Raw genomic sequence first — 24,417 nt, 5'->3', positions numbered from 1 at the left:
CAATTTAAAAAATGACCCACAAAACAAGAAATCCTGGGGAAAAGAATTTTAAATATAAGGATTTTTTTAAAAGATTCATATAAATACATAGGCAGAAAAAAATCAAATTAACTACAAGAAAACAGGAATTACATAGTTCCACAGGGGAGACTAAAAGAGTCTACTCCACTGTAACAGTACATGCCGGAGGTAATGAAACTGTCTTAGTTTGATGTGATGAGTAAAGAGAATATTCTAAGAATTTTATGTCCATATTTGAGCCTTTTATGTGTGAAGATTGCAGATAGATCTTCCCAAACATGCCATCAAACATGCCAAGGCAAAGAAAATAAACCACTCCAATAAACTTTCTTTAAAAATCTTTAAACGCTTGCTAAAAGATGTATTCTTCTCTCCAACACAGAAGTAAAAATTAAGTATGCAGAAATGGGGAAGTTTGGGTCTAAAATGATATGTGCCTGCTCTATAGGACCATCAGCAACACAAGAACCAACTCATCACGAAAGTCCTCGAAGAGTCCTCACATCAACAAACAGTATCTGATTTAATTGGGCATACTAATCAATATACAAAAACAATGCATCTTCATAAGGATGAAAACCAAATTGTTTCATTATGAATTTTAAATCTTTCATTGTGTGATTAGACACAAAATATTTATCTCAGGAAAAACTTCAGGAAAAGTTTACAGTCATACCAATCAATATCTAATCAAATATATCAGTGTTTGAAAACCAAATGTACACCTATGCCAAAATACCAAAATGATAATATGACTGTCTTTGGATGATGAAACCTGGTATGGTTTTTGCTTTCTTTCAACCTTTTGCACTATGGTGAATTTGGATTACTTTATTTTTTACAAAAAATAAACTCTTTTCTTACAAAATGATCACAACAAATCGTGTTCCTTTTGAAAATGGAATCTAATCCAGATCTTTTAAAATCTATAGCTAGGGGTGCCTAGGTGGCTCAGTGGGTTGAACGTCTGACTCTTGATTTCACCTCAAGTCATGATCTCAGGGTCATGATCTCCAGGGTTATGAGATCAAGCCCCGCATCAGGCTCTGTGCTCATCAGGGAGTCTGCTTAAGACTTCCTTTCTCTCTCCCTCTGCCCCTTCTCTCACTCATGCTCTCTGTCTCTCTCTCTCTCTCTGAGTAAATAAATAAAATCTTTAAAATATAAAATAAAATACAATTGATAGCCAGCACCCTTAACTACTATAGGACAATATCAATCACACATGAAAAAAGTAATCTTTAATTCCAAATGCCCATCCAGCACAAATTCTATGACTGATAGAGGAGACAAACAAAACTAATTATTATTCTCCCACTCTGCCCCAACCCTATACTATGCAAGACATTGCAAAGCATAAAAAACTGATGAAACTGAAAAGTTATTGCTACAGATTTCTAAAGAAGAGCAAACCTAACCACAGCCAAGCCAGTAGTGAAGACTCTACCTCAGAAAATGTCAAGCACAGTACCTTTGCTTTAGCATCCTCTGGGTCATCTCCTTTGGAAGCCAGCAGCATGAGTCGCAGGACCAGGGTAATGCCGAGAGGGAATTGTCCTCTCAGTTCAGGAACATTGGATTTAATGAGTTTTTCTATTTTGGGCAATGGAATATCAAAGAAATATACATCTCCCAGCAGGTCTTGACCTCGTCTTCCAGCACGTCCAGACATCTGGAAACAGAAGAGAATCACAAAGTAAAACTTCCCTAAATATTTTCTCCATCACAGTATAAGAATTGAGCCTTTTACATGGGGTTGTAGCAAGTAAATTGTGCATATGTCCAACCATTATATAAACTGAAACTAAAATCCAATGGTGTAGCACTTAGGAAATTTACCATGGCTAAGACAGAGCTGAGAATGAGACATTTATCATTATTATACACTTATTTCATGCCAAAATTGTGCTATATATTTGTATCATAATATATAGATGAAACAAAGCACAAGAAGACTAGACCCTAATTTCAAATTCACTTATCGCTGAACTAATTACACCAATTCTCTCCTTTCCCACTTCCTCTCCCTTGTTCCTTTCTCACACACCAGTGTGTTGCATTACAAATCACCATAAAAACTGTGCACAAATTGAGGAATACACGAGTAAGATAAAATTCTGAAATTCTACTTGTAGCAAACAAACTCTTTATAGAAGTTGTATTAGTTCTCATATACTAAGTGCTTAGAAGGTGTTAAATCCTTTGAACTGTTTTTATACAGACCTCACAACAACAACCATATAAGGTAAATATAATCATTATCTCCATTTTATAATGTAGAAATAGGATCATGAGGGATAGAAGAAACTTGTTTGTAGTCAAACACCAGAAAGTGGAGAATCCAACTCACACCCTGGCATTTTGACTCCCAAGTTTATCATCTGAAACATCATAACACATAGGGTTCTGGAGAACCCTACTATGTGATTCCCAAAGATGATATGGGAGAGGAGAGCTCATGCAGAACACAGCCCCAGGAGGAGAGATCAGAAGGACAGGGGTTGGTAAAGTGGTGGGAAATAAGAGGGGTGTTATATTGGATAGGAACAAGGCCTACAAGAATAAGAAGTAAGTGTTTAGAGAGAAAGAGAGGGGGGCATTTTGATAAAAACTTGAATATTGGCTGATACCTAAAAATGCTGCTGCTAGCAGAAATATTCATCAAATATTCCTGAGCAGGGAAGCCATATGAAGACACACTGTACTGTGTATAGGACATAGCAAAGTAAGGAGCATTGAAAATCAAAAGAACCGTTTTAATAATACAAGGCCAAGAATGTATGATGAGAGATAGTGAAGACAGAAATTGCAAGGCAAAATCAAATACATGTAAGAGAATAATGAAGTGGGCTTGGTAATAGATTGTGTATTGGGAGCAAAGAAGAGAGAAGTATTAACTCCAGAGTGCAAAATCATGTGCACAGGAAATGAATGAGTAAACATCCATCTAGCACCTTTGATATGTATCTTTCTTACAAATAACTTCATTTAATTCTTGCAAATGTTGTGGGGTAGTAACTGTCACCCCTATTCTGGAGATAGGAAAAAAAGGATCAGGCAGTTCAGTTGTCTCACCCAAAGTCACATATCTGGTTGGTGAGGGCCACATAATTCTGCGCTCATGTGCCTACCACTAGACTACAGCTAATCAAGAGAGTCAGGCACGAATGAATGCCAAGGTGTGCTAGCACATGAATTGCAATATATTCATAAACTAACAGCTCACATTTTTTACCATTTTATGGCCGTACTTTCATAATGAAATAGTGAGTGTATGCATATTGCAATACCTGTCTGTAATTTAAAGCATCCAGATAGATTGAGTTTTGAGCAAAAACCACAGATTTACAAGGCATGTTGATTCCTAAAGCAAGTGTCCCAGTAGCTGTCACCACCTAGAAAGAGAATAAATCAATTCTTCATGAAAGAGCATTTCAGTAGAATGCCATATAGTTACTGAAACTCTCTGCACTTCAATTGAACCGCAGTGGGAAAGCCACAGATGCCCTATTTGATATTGGACCTCCACACTGACAAGAGTACCTGGCACATGACAGGTGTTCAGTAACTATTTCTTAATGAATGACTAAAAAAGGGAATTTCCTCATGGCAGGGTAATAATACTTTCACAAACCACCTTCTGGGATATTGCCTACTTCATCCACTACAATTTATTTGTGAAGGTTATTTCTATGGGGATAACATATCTTGTAATAAGGGCAAAACAAAGTTTCATTTTTCCCCCCCTGAATGGCCTTGACAACTGACCAAAAATGGGAGTAGGGCAAACTTTAAGTTTCTTAAATGATCCAACTTTTGCTCATTCTCTCATATAATGTTGGGTATTTCCAATGGCCCCCTCTTTCTCTTTACATTGATTGTCATATATGCCATGGCTTAATGTTAATGTTTAAGTATATGGAATAATTCTAATTATTCTGTAACTGAGACCTATACATCTGTGAAAATGAAACACACCATTTATTAACTATTTTTCTAAAGTTCTTTAATAAAAACAAAAATGGGAAAAGTAAGAACATTAAATTTATACTATAAGTAGAATAAATACCTTTTTAAAAATGTGCTCTCTATAACAAAGCTATCATTATTTCCATATTGCCTTCTCTAGAATGATCTAATTATTCATTCATTAAATCAATAGTAATTAAGCCACTACTATTTAACATATACTATTTTAGACCCAAGATATGCCGATCAAAATAGGTGTGCCTCTTTTCCTCAATTTATAAGCATGTAGAAAATTTTGTCTCTAGTTATTGACCTTTTTTTTTAAAAGACTGTATTTATTTATTTGAGAGATAGAGAGCTTGAGTGGAAAGGAGGGGCAGAAGGAGAGGGAGAAGCAGACTCCCTGTCAAGCAGGGAGCACGACTCAGGGCTCAATTCCAGGACCCCGGGATCAGAACCTGAGCTGAAGGCAAAATATTGAGGAAAGTTAAAAGGTAATTTTTTAATCTGGATAAAAACCAAAATATATTATTAACAACTTTGCTTAGCTTTTCTCTTAACTAATAACAAGTTTTTTATTTACTTTAAAAGTCAATAATTAGAGGGGTGCCTGGGTGGCTCAGTCGTTAAGCATCTGTCTTCGGCTCAAGTCATGATCCCAGGGTCCTGGGATCAAGCCCCGCATCGGGCTCTCTTCTCAGTGAGAAGTCTGCTTCCCCCACTCCCTCTCCCTCTGTGCTCTCTCTCTCTCTCTCTCAAATAAATAAAATCTTTAAAAAATACTACCTAGTGTATTATCCTCTTACTTTCTCCTCTCTCCATCCCCCTGCTTTTGAGCTCTCTCTCACTCTCTCTCTCTCACATACACAGATATAATATACATCATACAAAAAATTTTATATGGATAATTTAAAAAACTCAGAGGCTATTCTTAAATATTACTCAAGATCTAAACTAAGAAATTATGTTAATCCTCCATGTAGATTTAGCGAGACTATCCCCATGCATCCTCATGTAAGATAATAAATAAAACATAATAAGGGTTGGTTTTCAAGCTATTTAAGGTAATCTTCCTCTTGTCCACTATGAGTGATGGGAGAGACAGCATTTAGGAATGACGCATCTAAAAACTGCCAAAATACGCAGTGGGCCCTGAGGAAGTGATACATTCTTGCTCTTACTTCAGCTATTATACTGAGAACAGATTTGACCAAAACCTATTATAAGTGCCCTCTAAGCCCGTGAAAGAATGTTTGTAACCAAAATTATATGAACAGCTGACAAAATTCCCTAGATATTATAAATGAAAAAGCAAGGGATTGTTGTTCCAAGATCATAATAGGTATACTTCATTACAGAAATATCTGTTATCTGTTTAGGGAATATTTTAATTCTTGAAAAAGACATAAACTACATGATAAACTTCAAACCCCCTCCCTCAATTAAATGAGATGGAAGGATATGCAGTGATACCATGAGTTGTAAAAAAATAAATAAATAAAAGATAAAATAATAAAATAATGAATAAAAATATAATTAGATGAGAAAAAAAGTTACTATTTTCTCCTTTCATGGACATTCACTTTCATACAGACACAGCTTCAACTTTTAGAATGAAAAAATTTACCTACCCTAATAAAACCTTTCCTAAAAAGAATCTCAACTAACTGCTTTTCTTTGGAGTTTAAAGAGCTGTGATGATATCCAATACCCCTTCTTGCCAAAGCCTTCAGCTCTGCACCCTTTCTTGTGAATTTTACTCGATCAAACACCATCTGCAAAGTCTGAAAGAAACAACAGTATTAGGGATTTTGATCATTTATCTAAGTTTAATTTAAATCAGAATAAAATATTTAAAGAAAGTAGCAGTCATACTGTGTAATAGTTTGACTAAACGAAGCAACTACTTGAAATTGACTTTACATGAGTACAAAGAACATTTTATGGCAGCAACAGTAACTATAGGAAATATTCCCAAATTTTTGAACAGACTGTCTCTCACTGTTTCACCCCACTTCAGGGGTAAATAGTACTGACAAAACAGTAGACAAAACACCCAGAGGAGGTGTGAGTGTATTACCTGCTCTTGCCTGAGGGAAGTCAGTTCTCTACTGGAGCCTTACAAGTTCTCCCTAGGGACAGAGACAGAGAGAGAGAGAGAGAGAGAGAGAGAGAGAGAGAGAGAGACTTCTCCAGGAAGGCAGAGTGGACTCCTTACCCCATATCGTCTGGGAGTGCTTACTTCTCACTGTAAATCAGTCACAAATGGCCTAAAAAATAACCATTCCCTAGGGGGGAAATCCAGTTGTGTAGAGAGTTATACGTACAAAAACAAACACTGCTTATGAGAGGGAGAAAAAAAAGAAAGAAAGAAAAACCCTAAGCATCCAAAAGCAAAAGACACTTCGGTTGTGTAGTCATCCACGCAATGGAATATTGAGGAGCCATTCAAATGATGATATAAATTCATGGTTATTAAAAAGGAAGAAACTATGAAGTTTACAAACAAAAAAAATATACAATAGAACTGTGTGTGAGAGTGTGTGTGTGTGTGTGTGTGTGTGTGTGTGTAGTCACAAATGAAAAAGATATAAAGGGTTCATCCAGAAGGGCAGTGTTTACTTCTGATTGATGACATTGTTTTTATTGTTACTAATTTGTATTTTCAAATTCATCTACCATAAGCATGAATTTTTGCATTAAAAAAAATTTACAGAAAAAATGGCATAGCGCTTTTATATTTCAATGTCTTTTGGTAGAATGTTTTAACTATAATATAGACAGCTTCTGATTTTGACAAATTCTGTGTACATTATTTAAATGGTATTGAACCACATGTACCCAAATATTCAAATGAGGTGTATGGGATTTAAGTTCAGAATTCAGGCTGTGAAAAAGCGTTTCTGTGAAAGAAAAAATAATAAAAGGACAGACCCTCTCAGGAGTTAATTGTTAACAAGCAAGAGATAACCTATAAAACTTCTCCTGTCCTTTTTAGACATGCTCTGCAGAGCCCTCAAGACTTATGTGTAACTAGAAGGTCACATAGAGAGAATTCTATTCTATTAGAGATTGCATTTAGTTATTACATTCAGCACTGTCTATAACTGAGAAATAATGGTTGATGAGTGAAGTCATTTCCTGGAGGAGTATTTTATTCCAAGCACTGACCTCAGTGTCTATAGCTTTTTGATTAGCATATGTGCACTCCTGAGGGATTTCCAGGTTCTTCTCTAAAGTCTTGAGTAGATTATTATGTTCAGCTTCATGTATTAGGATTTGATCCATTTTTCTGGGATTTTTCTGGCTTTTTTCATCTCTGTTTGTAAAAATAAATTTTAAATAATGAATAGTCAGATTTGGCTATCATCATGAGCCCAAGACTTCCTAGATCCCCTCATCACCCAGACATTCACTCTTATATACATCTGTACTATTTTGACTCAGACTTCCTCTTCTAATGCTCTTCCTCATTAGCCTCTGGGACTTGGGGTCCTTCAGTAAACATTTCCCTATGTACCCATATCTTCCCTGAATGTTCCCTCCCCTCCTTGCTGCAAGTAGCCTTCTTACCAAATCCAGTTCTCCCGACATGACCTTGTTTCCCCTTGCTAAAGTGGTAATCATTTTCTCCTTTTCAGCCTTTAGGACACCAGGCTTGGAGGTAAGGTAAGTGTCCCCCCCCTTGCTCCACATTGCCAATTTCAGGCCATTGTCCTTTCCTTGTGGTAGAGGCTACAACAGCTCTGAGCTTGGTTGCTAAGGAAGGGCTCTCAGCTACACTGTTCCCTGGAGAATTGTCCTCAACCTACAAGAGCTTCCTAGAAATGCCTGTGAGGTTACAACCTCTCTTGGGAGAGAGGAAGAAGCCTAAGGCCAGTAACTAATATGAGGTACAAAAATCAGCCACCTGGACCCAAGCTGGGACAATTCTGTGATGCTCCCAGATCTCTCTATTGGACGAGGCTTAGGCATGCACAGCCATGCATATTTTCTTTACTTTCTCCCCCTCCCCTTTTATTTTTGCTTCCTTCACTTTCCCACAGGTCCCTCATAAGCACAACCTTTCAATAAATCACCAACACAGATATCCCCATCTCAGAGTGTGCTAGTAAGGAATCTTACCTCAGACATGGTTGCATAAACCCTGGCTATGTCATCAGACCATATTATCCATTATCCCTCAATGTAACGGCCTTTTATAGATACCCAGATGACTTACCCTTTCTTTAATTTTTTTCACTTTGTCTCTTAGTTGTGAATTTAAGACAACTCCAAATATGAGAAGTATCTCATCGCTAAGAGTTCCCACCTCCAACTAACATTACCCTTAATTCAAGGGAGAATGATATGACCATGGAAAGGCTTGGCCCTAATGTTTGCAAAGCATGGGGCAGGGAACTAATGGAGGCCCACATATTGTTGTTTAACTATAAGTTTTGAATCAAGGTAACAAACTGCCAAATAAAATATATTCTCTCCTTCTACCTTAATAAATATAGCTCCATAATAATGTGGAATTTAAAAGGGTGAGAATGAGGGGCACCTGGGTGGCTCAGTCGTTAAGCGTCTGCCTTCGGCTCAGGTCATGATCCCAGGGTCCTGGGATAGAGCCCCGCATCGGGCTCCCTGCTCTGCAGGGAAGCCTGCTTCTCCCTCTCCTACTCCCCCTGCTTGTGTTCCCTCTCTCGCTGTCTCTCTCTCTGTTAAATAAATAAATTAAATATTTTATAAATAAATAAATAAAAGGGTGAGAATGAGCTCCGGGTGGCCATGCCTCTTAATATCCACTGACTCCTAACATTATAGGAACAGATGCAGATAGAAGAGGGTCAGAGTGGTACTCTCCAAAACACAGGGCCCCCTCTTACTCTCCATATAATGATGGTACTGAACAAGGTATTAAAACATCTTTTATATTTTTATAGTTTGAATTGTTGGTCACTAATCCAATTTGAAACGATGCCCTGAAGAAAAGTTGTCTAAAGATCAGTTACTGAAAAGGCTCATACTTCCTATGCTGTCCCTATCTGGGCTCTTCACCTCCCACTACTTCCAAGGAAACAGCACAACAGGCAGAGGGAAGATAAGACGAAAGGTCAGCAGCAAATTATAGCTTGCTCTAAAATTTGAGAAATCTGAATCAGAGAAGCTCTAAAAACTGTGTCTACTTTGAAGAAATATCTGAGTTTTTTGATTGCTCAGATTCATTTAAAATATTTATGAAATGACTATTACCTACCAAACAATGTGCTGAGCACTGCAGATAAAAAGAGGAAAATACTAATAATGTAGAAAAAAGAAAGACAAATGAAAAATAACAGTAATGCATTATAATAACTGATCTACTAAATACTGAAAATGTAACAAGGACACAGGGAAAAAAAAAGAGTACTAAATTTAACTGGGAATTACAGCAAGATTCAGAGAAGAGATAGCAAAATTACGAGTATAAGCTTTGGGGGCAATCAGAAAGGAGTGTACCTAAGGCAGATGGATCAGATCATGGAAAAACATAGAGGTAGAAGAACAGGTCATGTAAGGAGAACCATAAATGTTGATTATTATTAGAAGGGAGTGGTAGGAAGTAAAACTGGAAAAGTTAGGGCAAAGCCCAAAACCTATTGACATACCAACAACATCCAAAAAATTTAGACTTTATCATCAAAGCAAGGAAGAAGGAAGAAAGAACATTGAACATTGGATAATTTAATTAATTTGAATGTTAGCAAGAGCAATTGTTAGCTACACTGGAGAGTAGGGAACCCTAAGGTTCTGGAGTCTTAAAAAAAGACCCTTGCAATCATTCAAGGAAGACATAATAAGCATCTACATCAGGCAGCAAATAAGATAGAATAATAGGGAGACAATAAACATCTTGAAGTAGAGTTGTCAGGATTAGACATGAGAACAAGGAAGAGGAGTCAAAAGCAAAGTTCTATCAAGCATAAAACTGGCATTTCAATCAATTCTCAAATTCATTCGATCTTCACTTATGTGACTGTGATGATAAATCAGTGACACCTCCATATTGTGACCCAAGACAATGTGTTTTGACTTTGTTCTGAGGACTGACAGAGAGTTGGAATCACATATGCTTATTTTGAGGGATGATTATGTCAGGTACATAATCCACCAATACTGATAAGCTGTGGTCCTGCCTCTCTGAAGTCCTAAATGAGACTCATCTATGCAACTAAAGAATATGTAGATAAATATTATGACCACTTATCTTTATCCCATTCTCCCACCCAAATTTACACAATTTGCAAATAAGTTCAAGCAATAACTAGAACTTCTTTGTAGCACATTCAATCTATGTTTCCGATTCGACTTGTGGAGTATTTTAACCCTTTAACCACTAATTTGTTTCATTAAATACTTACATTGTCTTTTGTTTCTCAATGGATTTTTTAACTTTTCCAAGTTTGTTAGTCATGTCATAGGCTTCTTTATCAGCTTTAGGAAGTCTTTGTCTCTTTTGCTTTTGCTCCAGGAAACTTCTCACACATATAGCTGTTTGTTCTACATCTCTTAAGTTGAATCTACAAGCAAATGAAAAGACCACTTGCCTTGAAAACAGTGTCATAAATAAAATTCAAATCATATTTCCATCTACTGTTAACATCCTGACATATACCTGTTGAGATTTTAATATCCATCTTTCTGAGTTTTATCCTGAATAGGCATACAAGGTATTCTGGGTCAGCAGATTCCTTATTAACTACATTATAGTAAACAGTAAGTTCCTCTCCTTGTTGAGACCTTACCCCTGAGGCAACAACGAGAGCCCATGAAAATTTTTCCTGTAAGAGTAGGTAAAATACTCCACAGGTAATGGACAGAGAACAATGGATTTTCTCTATTTATATACAGAAAAGGGATTGCCCCCCCAAACAAGATGAGAAAAAGAAGTTTAAAAACAAAAAAGAATTATGCTCTTTTATTTGTATTGTTGTTGTAGTTGCTCTTGTATTTAATTCCACTCAAATTTAGGCCTTTCTCCTAATAGAATCAAAGGCCCTTAGCATTATATAAATATGTGTAAGTTCAGATTACACAAATCTTTTGTGAATTTTAGAGACTCCTTTGTTTTTTTTTCCATTTTTATTGAAATATAATTGACATGTAACATTGTGTAAGTTTAAGGTGTACAGCATGATGATATGATACATCTGCATATCACAAAGTGATTACCATAATAAGGTCAGTTAACACATCTATCACCTCTGGTGGCTGCCTTTTGTGTTAGTCTGAAAAGATTTAAGATCTACTCTTTTAGCAACATTGAAGTATACAATACAGTATTATTAGCTATAGTCAACATGCTATACATTATATCCCCAGAACTTATTCATCTTATAACAGGAAGTTTGTACCCTTTGACCAACATCTCTCCATTTCTCTCACTCCTACCCCCCTGAGACCCTGGCAACCACCAATCTACTCTCTGTTTCTATGAGTTCAGCTTTTTTAGATTCTCTATATAAGTGAGATCATACAGTAAAATTTTGCTCTTAGGCAGGAATGGTATACTGATGAAGTAAGGATTAAATAAATGGCAGTCTATGACATATGGCAAGAAATTTTATATAGTAGACAATAAAATAATAAAGTTAGTAAACACTTAAACATACTATTTTTCAGACACTAAGTATCATAAATCTATTAATCCATTTTGTACTCACAATCACCCTATGAGGAAAGCACCATTATTTTCCCTATATCATTGATGAGAAAATGGATATATAAAGAGATTAAGTGATCTGTCCAGGATTCCACAGCTTGTATGTGGAGAGTCTGGCCTCCAAAGCCCATGTTCTTAGTCATGAAATCATGTTACTTCTTTTTTTATTTTAATGCAATTTACTTCATCTAGGTGTACATTCTGTATGAAATGGCATCATTTTCATCATAGAACCTCATGTTTTAAAATCTAGATCACTTGGGGGAGGGAGGAGCAAGATGGCGGAGGAGTAGGAGACCTAAATTTCCTCTGGTTCCAGGAATTCAGCTAGATAGGGATCAAATCATTCTGAACACCTATGAACTCAACAGGAGATTGAAGAAAAGAAAAGTAACAACTCTCTGAACAGAAAAGCGACCACTTTCTGGAAGGTAGGACGAAAGGAGAAGTGAATTCAAAGTGATATTCAGGAAGATAAACGGCAGGGGAGGGGGCCTCAGTCAGCCACTACCAGCAAGTGATAGAGCCACGGAGCATAAAATCAGAACTTTTAGAAGTCAGCTTCGCTGAGGGACATGGCTCCAGGGGGGGTGGAACCCTCACTGAGACAGTGTGGTCTCAGGACCCTCAGGGTCACAGAAAGACCAGGGGTGCCTGAGTGCGGCAGAGCTCCCAGGTATCAGAGCTGGGAAGCAGCTGCAAAGAAAGAGCAGAGGAGTGGGCTCTCAGCTCGGGGTTGCCATAAACCATGATCCGCGGCACAGTCAGGCCACTGCTCCTCCAGCAGGGACACAACAAGCTGCAGATCCGGGGAGACTCCCCTTCCTCCTCAGGGAACAGTGGTGTGGGAGTGCACCACAGGGATCTGCTGGGTTTGGAGACTCCACACAGACGTCGGGTACCAAAGATAGAAACGCTTGGTAGCAGGCCGGGTGAGCATGGAGTTCAGCCAGAGACCAGGGAGACGGGAGTGACTGACTGCTTTTCTCTGGGGGCTCACTGAGGGGTGGGGCCCTGAGTTCTCAGCTCCTCTGGGGTGGAGATTGGGAAGCCTCCATTTCACTCTCGTCCTCCAAAGCTGTATAGAAAGCTTACAGGGAACAAAAGCTAGGGCTAAGCCGATTGCTTAGCCCAGACCCACAAGGGCAGGGCAATTCTGCCTCCAGCAAAGACATTTGGGAACCATGGCAACAGGCCCCTCCCCCAGAAGATCGGCAAGAACAGCCAGTAAGACCAAGTTTACCGATCAAGGAAAACGGCAGAACTCCAGCGCTAAGGGAATACCGCACATAGAATTCACGGCTTTTTTCCCATGATTCTTTAGTCTTTCAAAGTTTTTTTTTTGAACTTTCTTTTTCTTTTTCTTTGAATTTTTCTTTTTCCCTTTTTCAACCAACATCTTATCAGTCCCTTTTTTAAAAATCTTTTTTATTTTTCATTTTTAGAGTCACATTCTATCCCTTCATAGTAGTTAACCTTATTTTTGGTGTATATATATATATATGGTTCTCTCTTTAAAATTTTGGGATACAGTTTCTTCTAACAGACCAAAATATACCTTAAATCTCTAGTGTATGGCTTTGTTCTAGTCACCTGCCTGATCACATTCTCTCCCTTTTTCTTTTTTTAAATCCTCTTCTTTCTTTTTTCAACCAACTTCTTATCAATTCCTTTTATAAAGTCTTTTACAATTTTATCTTTACAGTCATATTCCATCCCTTCATTGTATTTACCCTTATTTTTCTACATATATAGGTTTTTCTTTCTTTAAAATTTTGGGAGGCACTTTCTTCTAACAATCCAAAATATGCCCAAAATCTAGTGTGTGGCATTGATCTATGCACCAGACTGAACATATTTGATCATATTCTGTTTTGGGGGGTGGGGGGTTGTTTGTTAGTTTGTTTTTATCTTTTTCTTTTTCTTTTTTCTTTCTTTCCCTTTCTTTTCCCCCAGGTACAGGTCTCTTCCGATTTGTTTAGTGTATATTTTTCTGGGGTCATTGTTACCCTGTTAGCATTTTGTTCTCTCATTCATCTATTCTCCTCTGGACAAAATGACAAGATGGAAAAAATTACCTCAAAAGAAAGAACAAGAGGCACTAATGACTGCCAGGGACCTAATCAATATGGACATTAGTAAGATGTCGGAACTAGAGTTCAGAATGACAATTTTAAAGATACTAGCTGGGCTTGAAAAAAGCATAGAAGATATTAAAGAAACCCTTTCTGGAGAAATAAAAGAACTAAAATCTACCAAGTTGAAATCAAAAAGGCTATTAATGAGGTGCAATCAAAAATGGAAGCTCTAACTGCTAGGATAAATGAGGCAGAAGAGAGAATTGGTGATATAGAAGACCAAATAATGGAAAATAAAGAAGCTGAGAAAAAGAGAGATAAACAACTACTGGATCACGAGGGCAGAATTCGAGAGATAAATGAAACCATAAGATGAAACAATATTAGAATAATTGGGATCCCAGAAGAAGAAGAAAGAGAGAGAGGGGCAGAAGGTATATTGGAGTAAAATATAGCAAAGAACTTTCCTAATTTGGGGAAGGAAACAGGCATCAAAATCCAGGAGGCACAGAGAACCCCCCCTCAAAATCAATAAAAATAGGTCAACATCCCAACATCTAATAGTAAAACTTACAAGTCTCATAGACAAAGAGAAAATCCTGAAAGCAGCTCGGGACAAGAAGTCTGTAACCTACAATGGTAGAAACATTAGATTGGCAACAGACCTATCCACAGAGACCTGGCAGGCCAGAAAGGACTGGCAGGATATATTCAGAGCACTAAATGAGAAAAATATGCAGCCAAGAGTACTATATCCAGCTAGGCTGCCATTGAAAATAGAAGGAGAGATAAAAAGCTACCAGGACAAACAAAACTAAAGGAATTTGCAAACATGAAACCAGCCCTACAAGAAATCTTGAAAGGGGTCCTCTAAGCAAAGAGAGAACCTAAAAGTAACATAGACCAGAAAGGAACAGAGACCATATACAGTAACAGTCACCTTACACGCAATACAATTACACTAAATTCATATCTTTCCATAGTTACCCTGAATGTAAATGGGCTAAATGCTCCAATCAAAATACACAGGGTAACAGATTGGATAAAAAAACAAGACTCATCAATATGCTGTGTGCAAGAGACTTATTTTAGACCCAAAGACACCTCCAGATTGAATGTGAGGGGGTGGAAAACCATTTAACATGCTAATGGACACCAAAAGAAGGCTGGGGTGGCAATCCTTATGTCAGACAAATTAGATTTTAAACCAAAGACTATAATAAGAGATGAGGAAGGACATTATATCCTACTTAAAGAGTTATCCAACAAGAAGATCTAACAATTGTAAATATCTATGCCCCTAAATGGGAGCAGCCAATTATATAAGGCAATTAATAACAAAAGCAAAGAAACACATGGACAACAATACAATAATAGTGGGGGACTTTAACACCTCCCTCACTGAAATGGACAGATCATCTAAGCAAAAGATCAACAAGGAAATAAAGACTTTAAATGACACACTGGACCAAATGGACTTCACAGATATATTCAGAACATTCCATCCCAAAGCAACGGAATACACATTCTTCTCTAGTGCCCATGGAACATTCCCCAGAATAGATCACATCCTAGGTCACAAATCAGGTCTCAACCAGTACCAAAAGATTGAGATCATTCCCTGCATATCTTCAGACCACAATGCTTTGAAACTAGAACTCAATCACAAGAGGAAAGTCGGAAAGAACTGAAATACATGGAGGCTAAAGAGCACCCTACTAAAGAATGAATGGGTCAACCAGGAAATTAAAGAAGAATTAAAAAAATTCATGAAAACAAATGAAAATGAAAACACAACTGTTCAAAATCTTTGGGATGCAGCAAAGGCAGTCCTAAGAAGAAAGTATATAGCAATACAAGCCTTTCTCAAGAAACAAGAAAGATCTCATATACACAACCTAACCCTACACCTAAAGGAGCTGGAGAAAGAACAGCAAATAAAGCCTAAACCCAGCAGGAGAAGAGAAATCATAAAGATCACAGCAGAAATCAAAATGAACTAGAAACCAAAAGAACGGTAGAACAGATCAATAAAACTGGGAGCTGATTCTTTGAAGGAATTAACAAGGTTGATAAACCCCTGGCCAGACTTATCAAAAAGAAAAGAGAAATGACCCAAATAAATAAAATCATGAATGAAAGAGGAGAGATCACAACCAACACCAAAGAAATACAAACAATTATAAGAACATATTATGAGCAACTATATGCCAGCAAATTAGATAATCTGGAAGAAATGGATGATTCCTAGAGATGTATCAACTACCAAAACTGAACCAGGAAGAAATAGAAAACCTGAACAGACCTATAACCACAAAGGAAATTGAAGCAGTCATCAAAAATCTCCCAACAAACAAAAGCCCAGGGCCAGATGGCTTCCCAGGGGAATTCTACCAAACATTTAAAGAAGAATTAATACCTATTCTTCTGAAACTGTTCCAAAAAATAGAATTGGAAGGAAAACTTCCAAACTCGTTTTATGAGGCCACCATTACCTTGATCTCAAAACCAGACAAAGACCCCATCAAAAAGAATTAAAGACCAATATCCTTGATGAACATGGATGCAAAAATTCTCACCAAAATACTAGCCAATAGGATCCAACAGTACATTAAAAGGATTATTCACCACGACCAAGTGGGATTTATCCCTGGGCTGCAAGGTTGGTTCAACATCCGCAAATCAATCAGTGTGATACAATACATTAACAAAAGAAAGAACAAAAACCATAGGATCCTCTCAATAGATGCAGAAAAAGCATTTGACAAAGTACAGCATCCTTTCTTGATCAAAACTCTTCAGAGTATAGGGATCGAGGGTATACCTCAATATCATAAAAGCTATCTATGAAAAACCTACAGTGAATATCATTCTCAATGGGGAAAAACTGAGAGCTTTCCCCCTAAGGTCAGGAACACGGCAGGGATGTCCACTATCACCACTGCTATTCAACATAGTATTAGAAGTCCTATCCACAGCAATCAGACAACACAAAGAAATAAAAGGCATCCAAACTGGCAAAGAAGAAGTCAAACTCTCACTCTTTGCAGATGATATGATACTTTATGTGGAAAACCCCAAAGACTCCACCCCAAAACTGCTAGAACTCATACAGGAATTCAGTCAAGTGGCAGGATATAAAATCAATCCTCAGAAATCAGTGGCATATCTATACACCAACAACAAGTCAGAAGAAAGAGAAATTAAGGAGGAGATCCCATTTACAATTGCACCCAAAACCATAAGATACCTAGGAATAAATCTAACCAAAGAGGCAAAGAATCTGTACTCAGAAAACCATAAAATACTCATCAAAGAAATTGAGGAAGACACAAAGAAATGGAAAAACGTTTCATGCTCATGGATTGGAAGAACAAATATTGTGAAGATGTCAATGCTACCTACAGCAATCTACACATTTAATGCATCCCTATCAAAATACCATCCACTTTTTTCAAAGAAATGGAACAAATAATCCTAAAATTTGTATGGAACCAGAATAGACCCCAAATAGCCAGACGAATGTTGAAAAAGAAAAGCAAAGCTGGTGGCATCACAATTCCGGACTTCCAGCTCTATTACAAAGCTGTCATCATCAAGACAGTATGGTACTGGCAAAAAAATGGACACATACATCAATGGAACAGAATAGAGAGCCCAGAAATGGACCCTCAGCTCTATGGTCAACTAATCTTCGACAAAGCAGGAAAGAATGTCCAATGGAAACAAGACAGTCTCTTCAACAAATGGTGTTGGCAAAATTGGACAGCCACATGCAGAAGAATGAAACTGGACCATTTCCTTACACCACACACAAAAATACACTCAAAATGGTTGAAAGACCTCAATGTGAGACAGGAGTCCATCAAAATCCTAATGGAGAACACAGGCAGCAACCTCTTCGACCTCAGCTGCAGCAACTTCTTCCTAGAAACATCGCCAAAGGCAAGGGAAGCAAGGGCAAAAATGAACTATCGGGACTTCATCAAGATAAAACTTTTGCACAGCAAAAGAAACAGTCAACAAAACCAAAAGACAACCGACAGAATGGGAGAAGATATTTGCAAATGACATGTCAGATAAAGGGCTAGTATCCAAAATCTATAAAGAACTTATCAAACTCAACACCCAAAGAACAAAGGATCCAATCAAGAAATGGGCAGAAGACATGAACAGACATTTTTCCAAAGAAGACATCCAAATGGCCAACAGACACATGAAAAAGTGCTCAACATCGCTCGGCATCAGGGAAATCCAAATCAAAACCTCAATGAGATATCACCTCACACCAGTCAGAATGGCTAAAATTAACAAGTCAGGAAATGACAGACATTGGCTGGTATGCGGAGAAAGGGGAACCCTCCCTCCTACACTGTTGATGGGAAGGCAAGCTGGTGCAGCCACTCTGGAAACCAGAATGGAGGTTCCTCAAAAAGTTGAAAATAGGGCGCCTGGGTGGCTCAGTTGGTTAAGCGACTGCCTTCAGCTCAGGTATGATCCTGGAGTCCCGGGATCGAGTCCCGCATCGGGCTCCCTGCTCAGCGGGGAGTCTGCTTCTCCCTCTGACCCTCCCCCGTCTCATGCTCTCTCTATCTCATTCTCTCTCTCAAATAAATAAATAAATCTTTTTAAAAAAAGTTGAAAATAGAGCTACCATACGATCCAGCAATTGCACTACTGGGTATTTACCCCAAAGATACAAATGTAGGGATCCGAAGGGGTATGTGCACCCGATGTTTATAGCAGCAATGTCCACAATAGCCGAACTATGGAAAGAGCCAAGATGTCCATCAACAGATGAATGGATAAAGAAGATGTGGTGTGTGTATACACACACACACACACACACACACACACACACACACACACACACACAATGGAATATTATGCAGCCATCAAAAGGAATGAAATCTTGCCATTTCCAACAACATGGATGGAACTGGAGGGTATTATGCTGAGCAAAATAAGTCAATCAGAGAAAGACATGTATCATATGATCTCACGGATATGAGGAATTCTTAATCTCAGGAAACAAACTGAGAGTTGCTGGAGTGGTGGGGATGGGAGGGATGGGGTGGCTGGGTGATAGACATTGGGGAGGGTATGTGCTATGGTGAGTGCTGTGAATTGTGTAAGACTGTTGAATCACAGACCTGTACCTCTGAAACAAATAATACATTAAATGTTAAAAAAAAAAAAAAAAGAAGATAGCAGGAAGGGAAAAATGAAAGAGGGGAAATCGGAGGGGGAGACAAACCATGAGAGACTATGGACTCTGAGAAACAAACTGAGGGTCTAGGGGCGAGAAGGGTGGGTGGCTGGGTTATCCTGGTGATGGGTATTAAAGAGGGCACATACTGTATGGAGCACTGGGTGTTATACGCAAACAATGAATCATGGAACACTACATCAAAAACTAATGATGTAATGTATAGTGATTAATATAACATAATAAAAAATTGTGGAAAAAATCTAGGTCACTTGTAAATAATTTTTTCTCTTAAATCCTCTGATAACCTATTTAGAATGAATGTGATCAAGATTGGGCTTCTGTCAATATCATTTATGCAATACTGCACTAAGGGCTTTCATAATTTATTTGTATTTAATTCTCACCCAACCCTATGCATTACTATTTTTATCACCTCATTTTTCAAATAAGGAAACTAAGGCTCAAAGCTATTGATTAGCTGTCTAGAAGTGCCATACTAATTGAGAGCAGAGGTATGATCCAAACTTGGGCTTGACCATGAAATGTGTGTTCTTAAGCACACACTGATATTGTCACTAAACATTAAACATGCTCCTCACATTTTTTTCTAGAGACCAAACTGGAAAAGGTTGACAGGGATAACTATTATTTGATAAGCTCTCAGTTGTACAGATTGAACCCTAAAAAACCCTGATTTATTGATGATCTGGGGCTACTTAGGATTAAATCAAACTTCGTAAGACCAAGGATTTTCACAGTATGTTTTGCACAGAGCCCAAAACTCCATAGATATGCCAAGATTCAATTCCTCAAGCAAAATTAAATCTATGATGCTTTTGTGAAACATTTTCCTTTTTTAAGTGTTGATGAATTTTAATGCATCAAAATTAAACATAGTGTAGACAAACTTAAAGGACAGGTGCTTGACTCAGAGAAGATAATTGCCAAATTAATAACTGACAAAGAATTAAAATTCCTGAAAAACAGCAAAAAAAAAAAAAGCTGTGAAATCCAAAAGAAAAATTATTTGAATAGCACATGAGGAAAAAGTTAAAAGACTACTTACTTGAAAGAAATGCTCAACTGATCAGAGTAATGCAAATCACAACAGTTAGCGAGACATGATTTTACACAATCAGAATGACAACATTTAGAAAAACCAATCCCACAAGCTTGTGATGATAGGTCAAAATGCGAACCTCATGAACTACTGATGGGACATAAGTTAAGCCACGTTAGAAAAATTCATGTTCCATTTATCCCATTAGTTTGCCCATACTACAAAATATAGTGATTGTGCTCCTAGGTATAGTTTCCAAAGAAGCTTTTACAGGTGCACAAAACACTATGTATTCTATTGTACTCCACCCTTTATTTTTTTTAATTGCAGTACAATTAACAAACAACATTATATTAATTTTAGGCGTACAACATAATGATTCAATATTTGCATATGTTGTGAAATGATCACAACAATCAGTCTAATGAACATCTGTTACCACACATAGTTACAGAATTTATTTTCTTGTGATAAGAACTTTTAAGAACTAATCTCTTAGCAACCTTCAAATATGCAATATAGTATTATTAACTATAGTAGCTATGCTGTACATTACATCCCCATGACTTATTTATTTTTTACCTGGAAGTTTGTAACTCTTGACTTCCTTCAAACATTGGGTGAAAATATTTTACTTCTTAAATGTTTTAAGAATGTATGTGTGCATGAACAATAAATACAGTTATTTTTAGATTTCTATTTTGCAGTTAAGCTTTCAGGAATATCTCAGATGCACAAAATTGTGTTTGTTTCTAACTAAAATCTGTGCCATGTTCTAAAGTAAAGTAGGTGAGCTGTGTTACTTCTTGGTAGTTCAGAAATTTATGTTCCTTGTCCCAACAACACAGGTAAAAGGAACAATTGTATTGCAATCTCCAAAAGTTCCAAACACAACCATACATTTAATTATCATCATTATTTTAAATATATATCACCAATAATGATTCATTACTATATGTCTACTTATGTGTAAGCAAATTTCATCAAACTTTGCCAGCTGAACAAGATTATGTAGCTTTATTTATGTGTTTGTTTGTTTATATCTGTGCCCTACTTAAACTTCCATGGCTAAGTGTTGTTTGAAATTGTCTAAAGTAAAGAAAGCATTTTACTCTAATCCCAAACCATGTGATCAAAGTTAATCCAGATAAAGAGTATTATCCATTGAATGAATATATTTTGGTATAACTTATACCTCACCAAAACTGGATGATTATATTCAATTTTAAGCTATTTTCATTCTATAGTATATAAACTTTAGCAAGATGGCAGTGTCTCTAAGTTACAATTCTCATAACTGTAAATTAAAAACAATAAAATACCCCACCAATAAATATGCTAACATGTTGTAAGGATACTTTAATTTTATGTGGGATACTTGTGTGTGTAAGCATTCAATTTATTTTGCAAAGAACCTCGGTATTTACTGGAAATTTATAAGACCTAAATAAAAATATAATAGTTTACAGTAAAAAGATAACAAAAAATGGAGTAGGAAACTATTCAAAGATGGTAATTTGTAATAGCACAAGTAAAAATATTTTTTAAGAACTGATATTTTTAGGAACTAAATTTCTTTTAACTAGAACGGTGTATTTTTTAAATATGTATTCTGATAATGAGCACCAAAAATAGTTATGAATACTTTATTACAACAGTGAAGTTTGTGTAATTTTCCTCAACTTAAAAGAATAAGCCTGATACAAATTACAAACAAAAACTAATTAAATTAAATTACTTACAAAAAAAATAATGCCGGTAACTTTTCCATTTTCCTTAGTTTTTCAACGAGAAGTGGAAACATTCTTTTCATGTTTTCTGAACTAAAAACTGAATCAGGACTAAGATTCCTCAGAACCACTTTGGCCTGTAGCAATGAATAAAAAATTATTAGTTTTATATTCTGCATAATAAAGGAAGGAATTAATACTTTTGGCTAAAATATTTTAATAGTTGTCTAATCTATATTTCTGTGCTTCTTTCAAATAAAATATAATAAAATAATTACGAAAATATAACATTGTGTAAAGAACCATCAAAGAAATATACAAATCAATGCACCAAAGAATGACGACAACAAAATGACTAATATATACACATGCATACATACATGCAATTTAACATGCAATTATGTAAGGCAACACAAATCAGAAAGAGGTTGTTCTGTAAATGATGCTGGTATCTCTATGGCAGAAGGTGGGGTAAATCAGTTCCTCTCCATGTCATGGATAAAAAGCACTTTCAAATACCTTTTGAATGTTTTTAAATGACAAAATAAATGGAAGAAAATGTAAATTAATTGTGTTTCTGAATGGGAGGAGGTTACCTAAGTTAAAATGTAATGGAGAGGCGCCTGGGTGGCTCACTCGTTAAGGGTCTGCCTTCCGCTCAGGTCATGATCCCGGGGTCCTGGGATCGAGTCCCGCATCGGACTCCCTGTTTGGCGGGAAGCCTGCTTCAGCCTGCTTCTGCCTCTCCCACTCCCCCTGCTTGTGTTCCCTCTCTCGCTGTCTCTCTCTCTCTCTGTCAAATAAATAAATAAAATCTTTAAAAATTTAAAAAAGTAATAATGTAATGGAAAAAACTCAAATGGGAAAAGTCTAATATATGTCACTCACCAAAAATGAGAAACCTCGATGTGTGACAATAAAACAAACTTCAAAATATAAAGATCATCATCAACTTATTTAATGTAAATATGCAAAACTTACATGACCCCAGGTGAAGGTTTTAATATACAAATAGTTCCTACAAACTGAAATAAAAATCATAGAAGAAAAAAATCCAAAGATAAAAATGATAAAGGAGTAAAGAATTCTTCTGAGCTACTGCTACTATGATTTCAATCTCTGATGCCACGGAATCAAGAACACTGACTGTGGATAATGACAACTCTGTTCTTGTCTACTGTAACACTGAACAGGAACTGGTGGGCTTCTGGGATATGTTTTAGGAAGCACAAAGGATTAAAAAAAGAGCAATGTCCTTTTCCTCTTTCTATTCTATCTCAGAATCACTAGATTTCCAGTTTAGCCTAAAATCCTAAAATGAAAATTGAAGACTAAAATAATAAAGTAATAATAATAATGATGATGATGACAACAATGTAAGTCAAGAAAACAAGGAACATAGGGTTTTGCCAAAAACATGTGAAAATTACCTCCTCGGCATGGCCATTTTTGATCCAACTTGTTAGTTCTGCCTTTAAGCTCTCTTCATATTTTCTAGCATCCAACTTTTTAATGACTATTTTATTCTTAAAATGAATGAATTTCTCTGGATCGAACTCCTTGAAAAGAAATGTCACAAAATTAAATAAAATCATGCAAGAAAATCCAAAGATGTTTCTCAATTATGCATTTCATTTAACAGAATTACAAGCTTCTTGAGAGTACAGATTATTGACGTCTTTTTATCCCCCCAATGTTTCCAGTACATAAACCTAATAGGATGGATGAACTCTTCGAAGAAAGAATGCAGAGCAAAACCACATAGAAGATGAAAACAGACAGCAATTAGGGTGTAAAGAGAAAAGGAGAGTACAATGAGAAAATGAAGGAATATGAATCCAAGATGTAAAAGGAGACTAAAATATCCTAGCATCCCAGAAACTGAAAGAAGAAATATCTTCCGGAATTCAATGGCATTACACACCATTAAAGTAAAACACAATATGTTAGCAAGAAGAATGTCTTAGAAGGGGTGATTTTATTTTGGAAACAGTCTATAATTTTAAAAGATTAGATGCACATGATCAGAAAAGGTGAGACTTTGTCTTTCTGAACAGCAATGTTACCATCCACTATAATAAAATTAATTCAAGTTAAATGTGTAATTATTTCTTACCTGGGCCCTGGGCCAGCTTTCCCAGAACTGAAACATGGTATCATAAAGCTGGATGGTTTCTCGAGGGGAAAGGGTAAGATCAGAAGGAAATCCATACTTTTCAATCTACATTTAAGATAAAATTAAAATTTTTAATATTCTTTCATTTTATCTATGGTCTGTCCTTTGCCCTGCGAACCTGTGTAAAATCTCTGAACATGAGACTGCATTATGTCAACAGAGTCCATGTCAACATAGTAACTGAATACGTTATTTTTGGAATGTAAGCATTGTGTGCTCTTATTAATACTACTTGAAAGTGGTAAATTATTTTGCCTCACTAAAAAACATATATGTAAGATGAATCCAAAAATTATCACAATTTTTAAGATATAAATCTTATTTCTGTCACTAGAATGCTTGTGATTTCTTAAGTCTCTTAGCCTTTTATAGAAGGCTGAGTTTCTTTGTTTCTAAAATGGACAATTCTGCCTGTGCCATAGATTTGTTGCAAGAATTAAGTTAGATAATGTATGTAATAAGTCTAGCGAAGTACCTGTCACGT

General features: G+C 36.6%; 1 protein-coding gene across 1 annotated transcript in view; it reads right to left on the bottom strand.

Annotated features, from left to right (window-relative positions):
* Positions 1-24,417, bottom strand: part of LOC110588510 (probable ATP-dependent RNA helicase DDX60) — a 103,687-nt gene that overhangs the window by 28,254 nt on the left and 51,016 nt on the right. The window contains 8 exon segments of the mRNA XM_021698854.1: positions 1,493-1,693; positions 3,312-3,416; positions 5,622-5,774; positions 7,162-7,309; positions 10,377-10,535; positions 21,770-21,894; positions 23,188-23,316; positions 23,874-23,978. Coding sequence (XP_021554529.1) covers positions 1,493-1,693; positions 3,312-3,416; positions 5,622-5,774; positions 7,162-7,309; positions 10,377-10,535; positions 21,770-21,894; positions 23,188-23,316; positions 23,874-23,978 — 1,125 coding nt within the window.

Source organism: Neomonachus schauinslandi, chromosome 2 (assembly GCF_002201575.2).
Source record: "Neomonachus schauinslandi chromosome 2, ASM220157v2, whole genome shotgun sequence".
Lineage (NCBI taxonomy): Eukaryota > Metazoa > Chordata > Mammalia > Carnivora > Phocidae > Neomonachus > Neomonachus schauinslandi.
Note: the sequence above shows the minus strand (reverse complement) of the source record. Positions and strands in the feature narration are given on the sequence as shown.